Genomic DNA, 16,933 nt, shown 5'->3' with positions numbered 1-16,933 from the left:
TCTGGGGTAACGTATACATTGCTTAGTGCTAATATTTTCATGTCTGCATTTATCTAAGTTGGGAGGAGTGTGGTGTATATGGGCCCTCATTCCGAGTTGTTCGCTCGCTAGCTGCTTTTAGCAGCATTGTACACGCTAAGCCGCCGCCCTCTGGGAGTGTATCTTAGCTTAGCAGAATAGCGAACAAAAGATTAGCAGAATTGCGAATAGAAATTTCTTAGCAGTTTCTGAGTAGCTCCAGACTTACTCCTACACTGCGATCAGTTCAGTCAGTTTCGTTCCTGGTTTGACGTCACAAACACACCCAGCGTTCGCCCAGACACTACCCCGTTTCTTCAGACACTCCCGCATTTTTCCCAGAAACGCCAGCGTTTTTTCGCACACTCCCAGAAAACGGCCAGTTTCCGCCCAGAAACACCCACTTCCTGTCAATCACACTACGATCACCAGAACGATGAAAAAACCTTGGCCCTCATTCCGAGTTGATCGGTCGCAAGGCGAATTTAGCAGAGTTACACACGCTAAGCCGCCGCCTACTGGGAGTGTATCTTAGCATCTTAAAATTGCGACCGATGTATTCGCAATATTGCGATCACAAACTACTTAGCAGTTTTAGAGTAGCTCCACACTTACTCTGCCTGTGCGATCAGTTCAGTGCTTGTCGTTCCTGGTTTGACGTCACAAACACACCCAGCGTTCGCCCAACCACTCCCCCGTTTCTCCGGCCACTCCTGCGTTTTTTCCGGAAACGGTAGCGTTTTCAGCCACACGCCCATAAAACGCCGTGTTTCCGCCCAGTAACACCCATTTCCTGTCAATCACATTACGATCGCCGGAGCGATGAAAAAGCCGTGAGTAAAAATACTATCTTCATTGTTAAATTACTTGGCGCAGTCGCAGTGCGAATATTGCGCATGCGTACTAAGCGGATTTTCATTGCGATGCGATGAAAAATACAGAGCGAACGACTCGGAATGAGGGCCCTTGTTAGGCCGTAAGTAAAATACCTAACTTTTGTGTAAAATAACTAAGCGCATGCGCTCTGCGAACCTTGCGCGTGCGCAGTAAGCGACTAATCGCAGTATAGCGAAAATCGGCAACGAGCGAACAACTCGGAATGACCCCCATAGTTCCCATTGCTGTATATGTGTTCTGGTGGAAGGTTACAACGGATCTTATTTTGTATTTGGATTAGTTGGTGTATGAATCTATTTCTGTGTTCTTTAGTTTCCTGTTCTTCTCCCGTAAAGAAGCATGCAACACTCCCTGTGCCCTGGTTACTTTAAAAACTCTTATTGAAATATAAGTAACAGATTTAACACGCATGCGCACTGCGCCGCATACGCATGCGTAGAAGTGCCATTTGTTTGCCTCATCGCTGCACAGCGAAACGAATACAGCTAGCAATCAACTCGGAATGACCCCCTATATCTGAGAATCACATCTAAGGGGGAACCGTGATCGGCAGTATACGCTCCTATATTTGCTCAAGTTGTCTGCATTTATTATCACCGTACATATAGAGGACCTATGTGCTGATTCAAAGAGAGAGATATTAAATATATAGTGCCTGAATACACAGTGATTTTGTTTGCAAAGTATTGTTTGGAGGTGAAAGGTGATACCGTATTCACTGGGTGCGGGCAGCTTGAATATATAAGCGCACTGGGTCATTACTAGTATCTTCTTTTGGTAAGGTTAATATAAGACAATAACAAGCTATAACAGACTGCACATCGAATGCTAGGCAGCACCCCTTGTAGGCCAGGAGGATTTCTGACTGATCAGGGGGCCTGGTGTTTCGTTGGTGCATGACAAAAATACATTTGTGATTAGTAAAACTTCATATAGTTCTACTGTAACTTATGATATTATTAGTATCATCATTTTACTGCACATTTGTTGTTTTAAAGGGAAGTGTATCGGGTGACAGAGAGTTTACAGCGGGAAAGAACAGCACTTCTAAAACAGCTTGACTTGCTAAGGTAAGCTTGCCCTGATTATTTCATAGGAATATTAACTGTTTATGGTTTATGCTATTACAATATAATGCCATTCATAACTGATGGTGCTTAATTAAAATCATTACGCTGGGTTTTCCAACATGCTGGAATAACTCTTCTTACTTGAAATAATGTCTACCTGAAATTGTCTGTTAAAAGAGCAGAAACACACTTTTCCTGCCATTTGATAGACAGGCTGTGAAGCAGTGCCGTAACTAGACATTTTAGCGCTGTGTGCAAGAATCCGCATCGGCACCCCCCCTCCCCTCCCCGTCATGTTTTGAAATGAATGCTACCTCTCCCCCCCCCCCCCCCCCCCCCTCCCATCAATCATACACCACTAGTTACAGGTGCTATCTGACAGAAAGACAATTGGTCCCCTCTGCCGTTACATTATACCACATGGTAGTGTCAGTTAGTCACGTTACGCCGCACGGTCAGTCAGTCACATTACGCTGCACGGTAGTGCCAGTCAGTCACATTACGTCGCACGGTAGTGTCAGTCAGTCACATTACGCTGCACGGTCAGTCAGTCACATTACGCTGCATGGTAGTGCCAGTCAGTCACATTACGTCGCACGGTAGTGTCAGTCAGTCACATTACGCCGCACGGTAGTGTCAGTCATTCACATTACGCCGCACGGTCAGTCAGTCACATTACGCCGCACGGTCGTGTCAGTCAGTCACATTACGCTACACGGTAGTGTCGCTCAGCCACATTACGCCGCACGGTCAGTCAGTCACATTACGCCGCATGGTAGTGTCAGTCCGTCACATTACGCCGCACGGTAGTGTCAGTCAGTCACATTACGCCGCACGGTCATTCAGTCACATTACGCCGCACAGTCGTGTCAGTCAGTCACATTACGCCGCACAGTAGTGTCAGTCAGTCACATTATGCCGCACGGTCAGTCAGTCACATTACGCTGCATGGTAGTGCCACTCAGTCACATTACATCGCACGGTAGTGTCAGTCAGTCACATTACGCCGCACGGTAGTGTCAGTCAGTCACATTACGCCGCATGGTAGTGTCAGTCAGTCACATTATGCCGTACGGTCATGTCAGTCAGTCACATTACGCCGCACGGTAGTGTCAGTCAGTCACATTACGCCGCACGGTCAGTCAGTCACATTACGCTGCATGGTAGTGCCAGTCAGTCACATTACGTCGCACGGTAGTGTCAGTCAGTCACATTACGCCGCACGGTAGTGTCAGTCAGTCACATTACGCCGCACGGTCATGTCAGTCAGTCACATTACGCCGCACAGTAGTGTCAGTCAGTCACATTACGCTGCATGGTAGTGCCAGTCAGTCACATTACGTTGCACGGTAGTGTCAGTCAGTCGCATTACGCCGCACGGTCAGTCAGTCACATTATGCCGCACGGTCATGTCAGTCAGTCACATTACACCACACGGTAGTGTCAGTCAGTCAGATTACGCCGCACGGTCAGTCATTCACATTACGCCGCACAGTAGTGTCAGTCAGTCACATTACGCCGCACGGTCAGTCAGTCACATTACGCCACACGGTAGTGTCAGTCAGTCACATTACACCGCACGGTAGTGTCAGTCACATTACGCCACACGGTAGTGTCAGTCAGTCACATTACGCCGCACGGTCAGTCAGTCACATTACGCCACACGGTAGTGTCAGTTAGTCACATTACGCTGCATTGTAGTGTCAGTCACATTACGCCGCACAGTAGTGTCAGTCAGTCACTTTACGCCACACGGTAGTGTCAGTCAGTCACATTACGCCACACAGTAGTGTCAATCAGTCACATTACGCCACACGGTAGTGTCAGTCAGTCACATTACGCTGCATGGTAGTGCCAGTCAGTCACATTACACCAGACAGTAGGGGATATTAGATTAATGTATGTGCAGTTTTGTTTTTACTAAATATCTACACTGATGTACAGTAATTTAGGTAAAAGGTTACTGAGAGACAGTCCAGCACACTCCAAACTCAAGGCAAGTCATTCTTAATTTTATTTATTTGACTAAAATAAGTATTAACAAGCACATACAGTACCTTCTATATATGTAGCACTTGCATTATAGTCTGCACGAGGGGAGGGAAAGGGAGAGAGACTACACTTGATGTATGGAGCAGCAGCCTTCCTGCACGAGGGGAGGGAGAGGGAGAGACTACACTTGATGTATGGAGCAGCAGCCTTCCTGCACGAGGGGAGGGAGAGGGAGAGACTACACTTGATGTATGGAGCAGCAGCCGTCTCATCTCTAGTACCTGGAAGTCGTGTACTGTGAACTGCAGGGAGAGCAGGAGAAGGGGGGTGGGTGGGCGGAGCAGAGCATACAGGGGAGCGAGAGAGACTTCCAGCACCCAGAGCACACAGACTACGGACAGACTGTCCAACGCAGCGCTGCCTGATGTGCATGTAATGTATATTAGCAGCGCTGCCTCCGGCAGGGGAGGAGCCGGGTGCAACGCTGCTAATATACCGAATACTACAGCGGGGAGAGCTGCAGCTGACTGTGGAGGCCAATCAGTGTGGGGGCGGATGGTGCGCCCACAGCGCAACTGCGCTGTGTGCTAGGCACCATCCGCCCACACCTAGTTACGGCACTGCTGTGAAGTTCTTGATAATCATTGGAAAATAGCTGTCCATGCTGTTCTGCCCTTACTGCGCATCTGGTGACACATTATAAGCTGGCCAGGTGTTCCTATTAGGAAATGATAATGAGAACCTACTGTATATGGACCATCCATAGAAGTGTTTAGCGGTGTAACTGCCACGGATTCTCCTGCGACTTGTCTTTTGGTCTTGATAAATGTCTTATTATCAAAAGTTGTTCTTGCTCCTTTAAGTTTACTAGTCCAGTAATCCACATTTCCAATACACATACCAAAAGAACAGTTATACAGTATACGGAATAACATGAATGTATGCCATTTCAGTAATTTGTGCATTTCTTTTTTTTTATTTAAAGGGAAATGAATAAGCATCTGCGAGACGAGCGTGACAGCTGCTTACAGGTACGGAATAAACGGAGGTTCCTAGTGCTCAGGTATAGGAAGGGTTATGTCATACCTTGGTGAAAAGACTGTTGATGAGCTGTAACCCATAGCAACCAATCAGCTGTGATCTTGTATCATTTTAGTCAGACTGCTGATAGCTTATATATAATTGGTTGCTATAGATTACAACATGTGAGCTGCACTTAAGCCTTAATGTGCTTAGAAGTCTATAGGCCTTATAGATGTTCTGTATAATGAGTACATGACCATATACATAGTCATCCTTAAAAATTGCAATTTTAACACTTTTTGTTTTAAATTAACTATACCATGTACAAGTAATTAAAACAGTATCCCACTTGTATCCATCGATTTTAATAAATGTTTACTAGCAAAAGATACATTGTATTAGAGATGAGCGGGTTCGGATCTCAGAGATCCGAACTCCCTGAATTTCATGATCCGAGCTGGGAACCAAGTCCGGATCGGGACTTCCCGGCAGACTCGGATCCCAGAATGAGGCAAAATGTCATCATCCCGCTGTCGGATTCTCACGGGTTTTGGATTCCATATAAGGAGCCGCGCGTCGCCGCCATTTTCACTCCGGACTTGGAGAGTGAGGGAGTCAGACCTCTGTCTCTCTGTGGGTGGTGGCGTCGAGTGGGGTCAGTGTGTGCTCTTTAGGGGTGCTGTCCTGTGTGCTGTTATGGGTGCTGTCCTGTCACTGTGGTGTCCTGTGCTGTTTGGGGTGCTGTCCTGTTACTGTGGTGTTTACAAGAGAAATTGTGGATCCGCACTAGCCTTAAGATTTATATGATATGACTATGAGTATGCAAGAAACCAATCTGATAACTGTTGATTTTTTTATAAATATGAAACAGTACTTAATTGATGGTGCTCCCAATAGTTTTGTAGATTAGACTACAATGTGGGAGGAAGAGAAAAAAGACAAAATACCTTTTTTGGGAGCACTCATTTCTTAAATAATGAAAAATTGTTGATTTTTGAATATGAATCTTGATATAAAACTTAACATTTATTTAGTTCATACATAAAATATTGATCACAATGATAAACAACATGATGGATTATAAAAATGTTGATTTCCTTTTAAACAAATGAGGTTCAAGATAGGATATAGGTGAAAATATCAAAGAAGAAGTGTTCTGGATTCCTAAATCTTAATAGGAGGTATCCAGGTGATCACGGAATGGTTGGGATATTATCTTTATTTAAACTTTTATCAAGCTTTGAATATTAAGTCCAAGGATGAACTATGGAGCAATAGATGTAGAGTATTAGTCTCCTAGTAAAAAATTGCCACAACACCTAGTCCAGGTGGTCTCCCATCCAAGTACTGACCGGGCCTCACCTGCTTAGCTTCCGAGATTGGACAAGATTAAGATTTAGGAATCCAGAACACTTCTTTGATATTTTCACCTATATCCTATTTTGAACCTCATTTGTTTAAAAGGCAATCAACATCCAAGAAGCGAAAATTAATGACAATTTTTTTTTTTTAATCTGATGGGAAACAAAATTGACAATGGGGATCGCAGGAGGAAATTTTTTAGCAGTTGGGCAACACCATGTGCACTGCAGGGGGGGGCAGATATAACATTTGCAGAGAGAGTTAGATTTTGGTTGGGTTATTTTGTTTCTGTGCAGGGTAAATACTGGCTGCTTTATTTTTACACTGCAATTTAGATTGCAGATTGAACTCACCACACCCAAATCTATCTCTCTCTGCACATGTTATATCTGCCCCCCCTGCAGTGCACATGGGCCCTCATTCCGAGTTGATCGGTCGCAAGGCGAATTTAGCAGAGTTACACACGCTAAGCCGCCGCCTACTGGGAGTGAATCTTAGCATCTTAAAATTGCGACCGATGTATTCGCAATATTGCGATCACAAACTACTTAGCAGTTTTAGAGTAGCTCCACACTTACTCTGCCTGTGCGATCAGTTCAGTGCTTGTCGTTCCTGGTTTGACGTCACAAACACACCCAGCGTTCGCCCAACCACTCCCCCGTTTCTCCGGCCACTCCTGCGTTTTTTCCGGAAACGGTAGCGTTTTCAGCCACACGCCCATAAAACGCTGTGTTTCCGCCCAGTAACACCCATTTCCTGTCAATCACATTACGATCGCCGGAGCGATGAAAAAGCCGTGAGTAAAAATACTTTCTTCATAGCAAAGATACTTGGCGCAGTCGCAGTGCGAATATTGCGCATGCGCACTAAGCGGAATTTCACTGCGATGCGATGAAAAATACCGAGCGAACGACTCGGAATGAGGGCCATGGTTTTGCCCAACTGCTAACAAAGGGGGTCATTCCGAGTTGTTCGCTCGCAAGCTGCTTTTAGCAGCTTTGCACACGCTAAGCCGCCGCCTACTGGGAGTGAATCTTAGCTTATCAAAATTGCGAACGAAAGATTCGCAATATTGCGAAAAGACTTCTCTGTGCAGTTTCTGAGTAGCTCGAGACTTACTCTGCCAGTGCGATCAGTTCAGTGCTTGTCGTTCCTGGTTTGACGTCACAAACACACCCAGCGTTCGCCCAGACACTCCTCCGTTTCTCCAGCCACTCCCGCGATTTTCCCAGAAACTGTAGCGTTTTTTCACACACACCCATAAAACGGCCTGTTTCCGCCCAGAAACACCCACTTCCTGTCAATCACATTACGATCACCAGAATGAAGAAAAAACCTCGTAATGCCGTGAGTAAAATTCCTAACTGCATAGCAAATTTACTTGGCGCAGTCGCACTGCGGACATTGCGCATGCGCATTAGCAACTAATCGCTCCGTTGCGAGAAAAAAATAACGAGCGAACAACTCGGTGATCGTAATGTGATTGACAGGAAGTGGGTGTTTCTGGGCGGAAACAGGCCGTTTTATGGGTGTGTGTGAAAAAACGCTACCGTTTCTGGGAAAAACGCGGGAGTGGCTGGAGAAACGGAGGAGTGTCTGGGCGAACGCTGGGTGTGTTTGTGACGTCAAACCAGGAACGACAAGCACTGAACTGATCGCAGATGCTGAGTAAGTGTGGAGCTACTCAGAAACTGCTAAGAAGTGTCTATTCGCAATTTTGCTAATCTTTCGTTCGCAATTTTGATAAGCTAAGATTCACTCCCAGTAGGCGGCGGCTTAGCGTGTGCAAAGCTGCTAAAAGCAGCTTGCGAGCGAACAACTCGGAATGACCCCCAATATGCGATTCACGACACGAAGTGGCAAGGAAAGGCTAAGGCCTTGGCCTATGTTCATGACTGGTGGTTCAGCCACAACAAGTGAGATTGGCCAATTTAACATCAACTATTACTAAGATTAGTACTGGTACTCCACAAGGATGTGTCTTGAGTTCCTTTTTATTTTCACTTTTTACGTATGATTGTGCATCTACATTTCCATCAAATCTAATTGTAAAATTTGCAGATGATACGACAATTGTGGAGCTTTAGGGGTCTATGCAATTCCGGGCGAATTGCGGCACTTTTTCGCCCGTTTTTAAATTTGACACAATTCGACCGTCGAATTCTGGCAGGTGGGTGCCGGAATTTGACATATTCAATAAAAAACGGATTCGACAGTCCCGCTGTCGAAAAACGACTGAATTGACGGATTTTGATTCGATTTTTAAAAATGTTAAAAAAACGGTAAAAAACCCGAAAAAAATTTGCGTGGGGTCCCCCCTCCTAAGCATAACCAGTCTCGGGCTCTTTCAGCCGGTCCTGGTTGCCAAAATACGGGGAAAAAAATGACAGGGGATCCCCCGTATTTTAACAACCAGCACCGGGCTCTGCACCTGGTCCTGGTGCAAAAAATACGGGGAACAAAAAGCGTAGGGGTCCCCCGTATTTTTGGAACCAGCACCGGGCTCCACTAGCTGGACAGATAATGCCACAGCCGGGGGACACTTTTATACCGCTCCCTGCGGCCGTGGCATTAAATACCCAACTAGTCACCCCTGGCCGGGGTACCCTGGAGGAGTGGGGACCCCTTCAATCAAGGGGTCCCCCCCAGCAACCCAAGGGCCAGGGGTGAAGCCCGAGGCTGTCCCCCCCATCGAAGGGCTGCGGATGGGGGGCTGATAGCCATGTGTAAAAATAAAAGAATATTTTTTTTTTGCAGAAGAACTACAAGTCCCAGCAAGCCTCCCCCGCAAGCTGGTACTTGGAGAACCACAAGTACCAGCATGCGGGGGGGGGGGGGGGGAACGGGCTCGCTGGTACCTGTAGTTCTTCTGCAAAAAAATACCCAAATAAAAACAGGACACACACACCTTGAAATTAAACTTTATTACATACATGCCGACACATACATACTTACCTATGTTGACACGCCGACTCTGGCCACGTCTCCGTCTGTCGACGTCCGGGGTACCTGAAAATAAAATTATATACTCACCTGATCCAGTGTCCGGTTCTTTTATTGTAATCCTCGTACTTGGCACACACAAAAAACGCATAGCTGATCCAGACGGACTGAAAGGGGTCCCATGTTTACACATGGGACCCCTTTTCCCGAATGCAGAGACCCCCCGTGACTGCTGCCACAGAAGGTCCCTTCAGCCAATCAGGGAGCGCCACGTCGTGGCACTCTCCTGATTGGCTGTATGCGCGTCGGAGCTGTCAGACGCGCATCGCACAGCCCCCTCCATTATCTTCAATGGTGGGAACTTTGCGGTCAGTGGTGAGGTCACCCGCGGTCAGCGGCTGACCGCGGGTAACCCCACCGCTGACCACAAAGTTCCCACCATTAAAACTAATGGAGGTGCTGTGCGATGCGCTGTCTGCCAGCTCAGACGCGCATAGGGAATCAGGAGAGTGCCAGGACGTGGCGCTACCTGATTGCCTGAAGGGACCTTCTGTGACAGGAGTCACAGGGGGTCTCAGCATTCAGGGAAAGGGGTCCCATGTGTAAACATGGGACCCCTTTCAGTCCGTGTGGATCGGGTAAATGCGTTTTTTTTTATTTTGCCAAGTACGAGGATTACAAATATCACTGGACACTGGATTTAGGTGAGTATAATTTTATTTTCAGGTACACCCCGTGGATTCTACTTGGACAAGTGGACCGAACGTCGTGTCAACATAGGTAAGTATGTGTGTGTGTCGACATGTATGTAATAAAGTTGTACTTTCAAGGTGTGCGTGTCCTGTTTTTATTTGGGTATTTTTTTTGCAGTAGAACTACAGGTACCAGCGGGCCCGTTTCCCCCCCACATGCTGGTACTTATGGTTCTCCAAGTACCAGCTTGCGAGGGAGGCTTGCTGGGACTTGTAGTTCTGCTGCAAAAAACAATATTCTTTCATTTCACAAAAGGCTATCAGCCTCCCATCCGCAGCCCATGGATGGGGGGGACAGCCTCGGGCTTCACCCCTGGCCCTTGGGTGGCTGGAGGGGGGGGACTCCTTGATTGAAGGGGTCCCCACTCCTCCAGGGTACCCCGGGCAGGGGTGACTAGTTGGGGTTTTAATGGCACGGCCGCAGGGACCGATATCAAAGTGTCCCCCGGCTGTGGCATTATCTCCCCAGCTAGTGGAGCCCGGTGCTGGTTCCAAAAATACGGGGGACCCCTACGCTCTTTGTCCCCCGTATTTTTGGCACCAGGACCGGACGCAGAGCCCGGTGCTGGTTCTAAAAATACGGGGGATCCTCTGTCATTCCCCCCCCCCCCCGTATTTTTACAACCAGGACCGGCTCAAAGAGCCCGAGGCTGGTTATGCTTAGGAGGGGGGACCCCACGCATTTTTTTCTCTGATTTTTAACCCATTCCATTAAAAAAAAAAAATATATATATTTTTTTTTAAATATATAAAAAATACTTGTGCCTCCTAAATAGACAAACCAAGTACCTAATCCCTTCTAATATAAATAGATATGCTATTACCAATAAAAAAAACACAAAAAAAACATGTTTTTAAAATTTGTTATTAGATTCCGCCAGCAAAGTGAGGCGGATTGAAAATGACGAATTTACTGTCTAAAAGCACTGTTGTCGAATTTACAAACTTCAATTGAATATACTTTTGTCGAAATGCCGCATTTGTACCATTGCAGAAATGTCGAATTTGTCAAATGTCGAATTTTGAAAGTCCGTTTTTTTTACGAAAAGTACTGAATTGCATTGTCGATTTTTGTTTTTTGGCGAAAATGTCCCGTTTTTTAAAATTTTCGGGAATTCGACCGCAATTGCATATACCCCTATATCGGATGGCAGATGAGACTATGTATCGAGAGGAGGTGGATAGGTTGGTCAGTTGGGGAGAGGTGAATAGCTTATTGCTAAATAAAAAAAAGACCAAAGAAATCATTATTGATTTCAGAAAAACAAATAGACCTAACCTGCTGCCATTATCTATTGCTAATCTGGAGGTCGAAAGGGTGAAATGTTTTAAATTATTGGGCACTATTATTACTGATGATTTGACCTGGAGTTCTAATGTTTTATTTATGGTTAAAAAGGCGCACCAGCGCGTGTATTTTCGGAGGAAATTAAAGGCAGCTAATCTGTCTAAAAAACATTTATTGAATTTTTAGTGTTGTGTAATTGAAAGTATTTTAACTTATTGCATTTCTCTTTGGTACGGTAATTGTACCTCAGCGGATCATAAGCTGTTGCAGCGAGTGGTTAGGACAGTAGGGAATATTATTGGCACTGAATTGCCCACAGTAGAGGAGGTATATATTAAGTATAGTATGAGGAAAGGAAATAGCATCTTAAATGATTGTGAACATCCATACCACAGTCTGTTTGCTCTACTACCTTCGAAAAGGCGTTTCCGCTGTATTCAATCCAGACCCTCACGGTTCAGAAACTGTTTTTTTCCTTTAGTTATAGTGAGGGTGAACCTGACTGGGGAGTTCTAATACCTATTCTGTTCTGACTGATATGCATATGTGGTTGCTCTGGATGAAATATTGTTGTTCTGTAATATATTTTATTGTTTGATCAATGACAAATAAAGTATTTATCTTTATCTTATCTTATACAACATAAGGGTGGATGGGAGGGCCCAAGGACAATTCCATCTTGCATGTCTTTTCTTTGTCTGCCACATCATTCCAGGAGTGCTGCCCTATATGGGGTGCTGCCCCTCTACCCTATCAGTCCAGGGGTGCTGCCCCACTTCTGTTTAAGTCCAGGGGTGCTGTTGCTTGTCTGCTGTGCTGTATAATTCTCCAGGGGTGCTGCCTATGCTGTATAAGGCCAGGGGTGTTGCCTATCTGCTGTATAAGTCCAGAAGTGCTGCCTATCTGCTGTATAAATCCAGAGGCGCTGCCGTATAATTCCAGGGGTGCTGCTTTACTTGATCCTACGTTTAAATTAAAGCCTAGAGCAGAATATGAAAACATATAGCCGCAAAGGTGGAAATGGAAATTGCAATTTTGACGAAGTGTTTTCCAATAAAGTAGGGAGAGACCACATTTGTGGCCAAAGTCAGACTCAGAAGAGACAGAATCATAATCCAGCGGAACGTGACATGGCAACATCTCCTACTTCATTTTCTCTGGCAACTGCCGGAGAAAACTAGATTTTGCAAACACACCTATGTCTATATATCTGCCATATAATTCCAGGGGTGCCCTGTCTGAACCCGCTCATCTCTAGTAGATATATCTTCTAGTGTGCACTGTGTACCCAGCATCACTGACAGGTTCTTCTCAATTATTTCATGTTAGGGACTCAAATGAATGGCTCCAATTAGTCAACCTTAATTTTAATTTATTGTTAATGTTCCACATTTTGGGATTATTTACAAGATGTCCATTTGTTGTATAGGGTCTTTTATTTTTTAAATGTTTTCTCCTTTATAATTGTACAATATAAGGGCTGCGTAGGGTTATCGCAAGACCTTGTGGTGTTAGAAGAACAGAGTTTCAGTGATCTTGCATTGCATCAGCTTTCCATTGCACTGCAGCACTAGATGAGCCAGGAGCTCCTGTGAGGCACAAACAGTTACTGAAGGGCCCAGTATGGAGTCTCATGGTGGCTTACAGCCAGGAAGATGTCTGGCTTGACAGGCTGAGGCATGCTGGTGGCACAGAGGTTAGCATTGCTTCCTCCCACAGTCTTACTCTCGACTAGAGTGGTAAGCTCCACTAGGGAAGGGGATGAATAACAAAATATTCACTGAACAGTCCTGCTTAGTGCTGTACTGAACCCACCCGAACTCAATTTGCCCGATCCGGGGCTGCTGTGGTGCTCACGAGGGGCTGCTAAAACATCTAATGGGCTGCTTTATTTAAAAATAAAATATAAATAAAATAAACAAGACACACAGGTATGCTCACATGCATGTAACTGGGAGCTGTGAAAAATGAAAATAAGTCATCTGCCTGTGGTATACACCAGTTTATTTGCATCCCAGCATTAAATCCGAGATTATCTTAATCCCTGAAAATAGAGAAGGGGGTACAAATTCGGATGCTCTTGGCCCCTAGTTTTTCAGTTTGTCCAGTAATGTGGTAATTATATTTTTGCTTGGTTGAAGTCCTTTCTGTTCCACACCAATATAGGAGGGTGGTCTTCAGTATGCCGGCGGTCGGGTTCCCGGCGACCAGCATACCGGCGCCGGGAGCCCGACAGCCGGCATACCGACACTTATTCTCCCTCGTGGGGGTCCACGACCCCCCTGGAGGGAGAATAAAATAGTGTGGCGCGTGTAGCACGCCACCGTGCCCGTGGCGTGGCGAGCGCATCGAGCCCGCAAGGGGATCATTTGCGCTCGCCACACTGTCGGTAAGCCGGCGGTCGGGCTCCCGGCGACGGTATGCTGGTCGCCGGGAGCCCGACCGCCGGCATATCGTAGTGAGCCCATATAGGAGTGGAGGTGAAAGCCTGTGTGTTGTTTTCTGATTGCGTGTGCCTCTCTAATTTTTAATCACCTTCTTGATACTGTCCTCTTCCTCTTGCCTCTTCTCATAATGTGAAAAGTCATCAAATATGGAGGTGGTATGTTTGTAGCTAGCTATGATTCTGAGAACTTGGCGAGCTTTTTCCAGGGGGACCACCTGTCACTGAAATGATGGGTTTATTAAACTGTGCATGTCCTGTTTAAACAACATATGGGTGGGTGGGAAGGCTAAAGGACAATTTCATCTTGCACCTCTTTTTTCCTTTGCATTATGTGCTCTTTGGGGCCTAGTTTTTAAAACTGCCATCCTGTCTGCCATTGCAGTGCCACTCCTAGATGGGCCAGGTGTTTGTGCCAATAGTTGGAAATAAATGAGAGCGCAATTGCAATTAATAAAATTGTATATACTTTAATACATGCACATCATATATTAGACAGAATTAAAAACAAGGTTAATCTAAAAAGTCAACTTAATATTGGTGCTTGACACACCCCCAGAGGGTTCCACAACCTGTAACTGATCCGGTAATTGCCTGTAAATCAATCACTGTCTCAAGTGTTGGTAGCTTTTTCTACTATGTTTGAATAGAGTTCCACAGAATATTAAATGATGGTTTGTGCCGCCCACTTGTGTCGATTAGCTTAGTCATCCAGCGACCTCGGTGCAACCTTTTGGCCTAAAAGCAATATTGGGTCTGATTCAGACCTGATTGCAGCAGCAAATTTGTCAGCTAATGGGCAAAACCATGTTGCACTGTAGGTGTGGCAGATATAACATGTGCAGAGAGAGTTAGATTTGGGTGGGATATTTTGTTTTTGTGCAGAGTAAATACTGGCTGCTTTATGGTTTTGCCCATTAGCGAATAAATTTGCTGCTGCGATCAGGTCTGAATTAGGCCCACTGTGAGGTGTGAGGTGTTCAGAATAGACTGGAAATGAGTGGAAATGAATAATATTGAGGTTAATAATACCGTAGGATCAAAAATACCCCCAAATTCTGTGATTTTATCTGTTTTTATGTTGTTGTTTTTTAAAAATCCAGATCCAAAAACAAAACCCGAAAAGGGTGGTTATGGCAAAACCAATCCAGATCCAAAACACGAGCGGGGTTCCAGATCCAAAACCAAAACACAAAACCCGTAAAAGTGTCCGGCGCACATCTCTACATTGAATATGTTTACTATTCTTCATGAATTACACACATAAAGTAGTTAATAACTTGTACTTATCTCATCACTCATAAATGTAATTATATTTTATATATATAACTTTGTATATTTTTGTTAGAAAGCTAAAGTAAATCCAGCTAACTCTATGCGGAATCAAAGATCAGGATCTATAATGGGAGCATATTTTGAAAGGATACCTTCAGTGAAAAGGTAAGTGTAGATATTCACTACTTAAAAAGGTTCCTATGCCATGAGCAGGTCTGAATGTGTTAACCCCTTTGTCTACGTAGCAGAGTTATAGAGAATCTTAGGGGTATATGCAATTCACGGCGAATCGCGGCAATTTTTCGCCGTTTTTTAATTCGACTAAATTCGCCAGGTGAATTCCGGAAGGTGGCTTCCGGAATTCACCATATTCAATGAAAAACGGATTCGCCAGAATCGCGGGCGAAAATCGGCCGATTTGGCGGATTTTGCCGCGATTTTAAAAAACGGGAAAAAACGGGAAAAACCCGAAAAAAAAATGGCGTGGGGTCCCCCCTCCAAAGCATAACCAGCCTCGGGCTCTTCGAGCTGGTCCTGGTTCTAAAAATGCAGGGGAAAAATTGGGCATGGATCCCCCGTATTTTTAAAACCAGCACCGGGCTCTGCGCCTGGTGCTGGTGCCAAAAATACGGGGGACAAAACGAGCAGGGGTCCCCCGTATTTTTAACAGCAGCATCGGGCTCCACTAGCTGGACAGATAATGCCACAGCCGGGGGTCACTTTTATGCCGTGCCCTGCGGCCGTGGCATTAAATATCCAACTAGTCACCCCTGGCCGGGGTACCCTGGGGGAGTGGGGACCCCTACAATCAAGGGGTCCCCCCCCCCAGCCACCCAAGGGCCAGGGGTGAAGCCCGAGGCTGTCCCCCCCCCATCCAATGGGCTGCGGATGGGGGGGCTGATAGCCTTTTGTGATAATAAAAAGATATTGTTTTTTCCAGTAGTACTACAAGTCCCAGCAAGCCTCCCCCGCAAGCTGGTACTTGGAGAACCACAAGTACCAGCATGCGGGAGAAAAACGGGCCCGCTGGTACCTGTAGTACTACTGGGAAAAAAATACCCAAATAAAAACAGGACACAGACACCTTGATAGTAAAACTTTATTTCATACGCCGACACACACATACTTACCTATGTTGACACGCCGACTGCCACGGTCTCCGACGATCCGAGGTACCTGTGAAAAAATTATACTCACCTTCCAGCGTCCAGAGGTACATCCAGGTCCAGAGATAATCCACGTACTTGGCAAAAAAAAAAAACGAACACCGATCCATACCGGACTGAAAGGGGTCCAATGCTTTCACATCAGACCCCTTTCTCCCGAATCCCGGGACATCACGTGACTCCTGTCACTGAAGTCCCTTCAGCCAATCAGGAAGCGCTACTTCCGTGGCGCTCACCTGATTGGCTGTGCACTGTCTGAGCTGTGACAGCACATCGCAAAGCCGCTCCATTACTTTCAATGGTGGGAACTTTGCGGGTAGCGGTGGGGTCACCCGCCGGTCAGCCGCTGACCGGCGGGTGACCTCACCGCTAGCCGCTAAGTTCCCACCAGAGATGAGCGCCTGAAATTTTTCGGGTTTTGTGTTTTGGTTTTGGGTTCGGTTCCGCGGCCGTGTTTTGGGTTCGAACGCGTTTTGGCAAAACCTCACCGAATTATTTTTGTCGGATTCGGGTGTGTTTTGGATTCGGGTGTTTTTTTCAAAAAACCCTAAAAAACAGCTTAAATCATAGAATTTGGGGGTAATTTTGATCCCAAAGTATTATTAACCTCAAAAAACATAATTTACACTCATTTTCAGCCTATTCTGAACACATCACACCTCACAATATTATTTTTAGTCCTAAAATTTGCACCGAGGTCGCTG

The 16,933-nt window shown here is 45.7% G+C and overlaps 1 protein-coding gene across 1 annotated transcript in view; it reads left to right on the top strand.

Annotated features, from left to right (window-relative positions):
* CRACR2A (calcium release activated channel regulator 2A) overlaps nt 1-16,933 on the top strand; it is a 416,510-nt gene that overhangs the window by 237,897 nt on the left and 161,680 nt on the right. Inside the window, exons 9-11 of the mRNA XM_063928465.1 lie at nt 1,914-1,985; nt 4,963-5,008; nt 15,137-15,228. Of these exons, the coding sequence (XP_063784535.1) occupies nt 1,914-1,985; nt 4,963-5,008; nt 15,137-15,228 (210 nt within the window). The remainder of the gene's footprint in view (nt 1-1,913; nt 1,986-4,962; nt 5,009-15,136; nt 15,229-16,933) is intronic.

Source organism: Pseudophryne corroboree, chromosome 6, assembly GCF_028390025.1.
Source record: "Pseudophryne corroboree isolate aPseCor3 chromosome 6, aPseCor3.hap2, whole genome shotgun sequence".
NCBI classification, from domain to species: domain Eukaryota; kingdom Metazoa; phylum Chordata; class Amphibia; order Anura; family Myobatrachidae; genus Pseudophryne; species Pseudophryne corroboree.
This window is presented reverse-complemented; position numbering and strand designations above follow the sequence as displayed.